At 41.6% G+C, this 3722-nt stretch overlaps 1 protein-coding gene across 22 annotated transcripts in view; it reads left to right on the plus strand.

Annotated features, from left to right (window-relative positions):
• neb (nebulin) overlaps nt 1-3722 on the plus strand; it is a 53980-nt gene that overhangs the window by 47838 nt on the left and 2420 nt on the right. For 16 of the 22 annotated variants that reach the window (XM_035677137.1, XM_035677158.1, XM_035677140.1 and 13 more), the window contains 6 exons: nt 182-274; nt 652-744; nt 1550-1642; nt 2162-2269; nt 3028-3214; nt 3381-3473. In XM_035677137.1, the coding sequence (XP_035533030.1) occupies nt 182-274; nt 652-744; nt 1550-1642; nt 2162-2269; nt 3028-3214; nt 3381-3473 (667 nt within the window). The remainder of the gene's footprint in view (nt 1-181; nt 275-651; nt 745-1549; nt 1643-2161; nt 2270-3027; nt 3215-3380; nt 3474-3722) is intronic. The other 6 variants (XM_035677146.1, XM_035677150.1, XM_035677153.1 and 3 more) reach the window with 3 other exon arrangements.

The raw sequence follows: 3722 nt of genomic DNA on the forward strand, positions 1-3722 counted from the left end.
GCCTTGATTTTAATTTCACATTTCTACAAAAAACATAATTTCCCCCATTTTTTCCTAAATCTCCATTTCACTGGATTTTTTTTTTCTGGCATTTCCTTCCTCCCTAAATTGGAAACTAAACTAAAAGTCTTTGAGCGTGTTACCAACATATTTGACTTTTTTTGTGCTATCTCATTCAAAGCTTCAATACAAATCAGGAGTGGGACAAGGCACGTCAGTCTCAGAGACCCCAGAGATGGAGAGAGTTAAACGCAATCAGCACAATATTAGCACGGTACTCCACAGAGTGACCCTGTAACCTCCTGTGCTGCTCATTCATTTGCCTCTACCTCACTCTTCATCTCCCTTAAATACACCATCAGCAGCTCTCCTGAGCCATCACCACTCATTTAGATGTTTAAACTGTTTGTCACATCCAACCCACCACGCAGATATAACACAAATCAGCCTTGTGGGGTCAGCTTATACCCACGTTGTCGCTAACATAACCTGCTTCTTCATTTCTCAGGAGAAAAAAAAGTGTGTTTAATTCCATATTTCATGTCTGCTGTGAGTTTTGGTGCTGTGCTGTGTAACTGTCTTCTTTCAATTGTCTCTAAATGACCTGCTCTTTACTTTCTTTGCATGGAACCCAAACTGTCTTTTGGGTAGATAAAATACAAGGACTCTCTTGGCCGAGCCACAGCTATATCGGACCTCCCTGAGGTGAAGCGGGTCAAACAAACCCAGAAGCACATCAGCTCGGTAGTGGAACAAAACCCGAACCACGTGTGCTCCTAACTGTTGAGAGTGGACAGTAGTGCCCATCAATAATGCCCGTCATCTGTTTGCTACTCCCCCCTCCCTCCTGTCATCATGCTCTCATCACCACCCGCTCATCTTCATCCATCTTCATCCATCCTCATCCAAGGCACAGACTGCGGTATCCTGAGCTCCAGCCCTGCCATCATCACCACTTTGACTTAATTTTCATTCATGCATTTCTTTTTTTACCCTCTTCTCCTCTTACTCCTTCAAATCATTTTTCATTTTCAATCATCAACCCCTCAAGCTGAGTGAAACCCTCCTTTTTCTCCTGTGATGCTATCCAACCCCCCCTCTATCCCCAACCCACCCCTCTCCCCTATACAGTATTCTAACCTGCAGCCCAGCTTTTTTCACACAAAGCCGCTGCGTGCTACTAGGTTGATTTCCACTTCACAGCAAATGACAAGCTAAATCTCCTGCTGAAGCGTGAGGAGTGTGTTTGTTCTCACATGTTTGTTTCTACAACAGAGATCCTGGCTGTTTGATAGGAGCTACCAGGATGAGTCACTCTATAGGACCAATTTCTCAGACAATGCTTAAATATATTCTAAAAGCAACAAATGTCACTTCAACTGAAAGTAATTCTTTCTTTGAGATAAATTAATCTTGGAAATTTCTTGTGTGTGTATCTTCTGTCGAAGAGTTTGAAGTCAAGTCTATGAAACCAGTCCTATAGGTGTGTGGTCTGTGTCTGGTGCAGTGTCTGACTGGCCCCTTGGGGCGCTGTGCTTCTGTCCTGTAGGTGTTGTATAAAGACAGTTCAGCCAAGGGAACTCCCGTGGTGTTCACTCCAGAGATGGAGCGGGTCAAAAGGAACCAAGAAAACATTAGCTCGGTACCTTCAGAACCACCGCAAGAACATGTTCTACTGAAGAAATGTTCTATACCTACCCCATGTTAACCCTTTTCTAACTGACTTGTCTCCTGGCTCTAGTTAATTGTATTAATTCTCCCCACTGCGCTCTCTTTTCAATGTGTTTAACACCACCAGCTGTGGTGTGTCTGTGCACATCATCACTGCTAACCTCTCCTGTTGTTGAAACTACTCTACTTCACCTTGTTCCCCTGCCGCCCTCCTTCTGAAGATTGAGACATAATCTTGTTTAATTATTATTTAATACTTGAACCTCTTAATAAAAAATCTCCCTGCTAATTCATTTGTCTGAAATCCCAGTAATGCCCCAACTCACTCTACCATCAGCTGTGTGTCCCCTCTTACCATTTAGTCTCTTTGCCACAATTTTTGTGCTGTGGATGCTAACAGCTACTGAATGATGCCTTAAGGTTTGAAACATTTGAGAGTCTCACTGTGTGTCTTCTGTTTCTCCATCGTCCTGACCCCACTTTTCCCAAGGTGCTGTACTCTGACAGTTTCCGTAAGCAGGTCCAGGGCAAGGCCGCCTTCGTTCTGGACACACCTGAGATGAGGCGTGTCAGAGAGACCCAGCGCATCATTTCTGGGGTAAGATTGTTTAATTTATGCATCTTAAGTTTTATTTCTACTCCAGTTAGTTCACTTTTCTACTACTTCTTCTTCTATTTATCCCAAATCCCAAGAAAAGACCAAAACCGACAATGTAGTAGTTGGAGCCCAGCCCCAAGTTAATTTCCTCCGACTGAAGATGTAAATCTTTGTAAATAGCTCACAAATACATACATTTATTTTTAATAATGTCCTAAAGCAGCTATGCGCTATATTGAGCAGAGGATGAATACACATTTGGTGCTGTAGTGAGTATTTATGGCAGCAGGGGTGTGTATGTGGTACTGAGTCTGTGCGGCTCATTTATATGTTATAATTCTTGGACACAACAATCAGGGATGTGATTTTTCCAGATTCATCCGGATTCCAGACTCTCCTATAACAATAACCTGTGTGCTCACTTTCAATTCTACCTCCAAATTAAATGGTTTTGATCATCTGGCTAAACTGTCTGATCACCGTTTTTCTAGATCTAAGAAATGACTTTGATTCAAACATCATTGTGTTTGTACAGTTTATTAAACTAACACAAACAATGCCTGACATAAGACCCACATTGCTCCAAAGCGCTTCATGTCCATCAATAGTGACTCTCCCAGAAGATGAGGAGAAATAGAGAAAGTATATTGTGAAAATGGTTGGCATTCCCTTTTAAATTCAGAGAGGTATATACAAATATATATATATATATATTTCTAGAGGGGTCCTTACATATATAAACTGTGGTTACTTTCCAGGTGAGATACCACGAGGACTTTGAGAAGAGCAAGGGCAGCTTCACTCCCACCACCTCCGACCCAGTGACAGAGCGTGTGAAGAAGAACACCCAGGACTTCAGCGACATCAACTACCGTGGCATCCAGAGGCGTGTGGTGGAGATGGAGAGGAGACGTGCCATCGAGCATGACCAGGAGACCATCACTGGTACAGTTACAAGCATGCACACAGTCATTACTTTCATGCCTGTGGACTGTTGGTGTCTTAATAGAGATATGGACATGAAGGTTAAAATCTACTACAACTTGCTGAGACTGGTTGCTTTGAGCTACAATTTACCAGACTGATACCGTATTTGACTCTGTGCCCTCAGATCTGCGTGTATGGCGCACAAACCCCGGCTCTGTGTTTGACTACGATCCTGCTGAGGACAACATCCAGTCCAGGAGTCTGCACATGATGTCAGGTGAGATGAGACATTCAAAAGCATCACTCCATCAAGCTGAATAAGTAGATATGTTTTGCATAAATATGTTTTTTTTAAGGATTATAAGACATTGCATCATGTGTGCAAAGCTGAATAATAATAATTATTATTATTATTATTATGATTATGATTATGATTATTATTATTATGATTATGATTATGATTATTATTATTATTATTATTATTATTATTATTATTATAAGTACTGTATGTGAGCTAGAAGCACTG

The sequence above is a fragment of the Morone saxatilis genome, unplaced genomic scaffold, assembly GCF_004916995.1.
Source record: "Morone saxatilis isolate NCDOM2014 unplaced genomic scaffold, NCSU_SB_2.0 Contig5, whole genome shotgun sequence".
Classification (NCBI taxonomy): Eukaryota; Metazoa; Chordata; class Actinopteri; family Moronidae; genus Morone; species Morone saxatilis.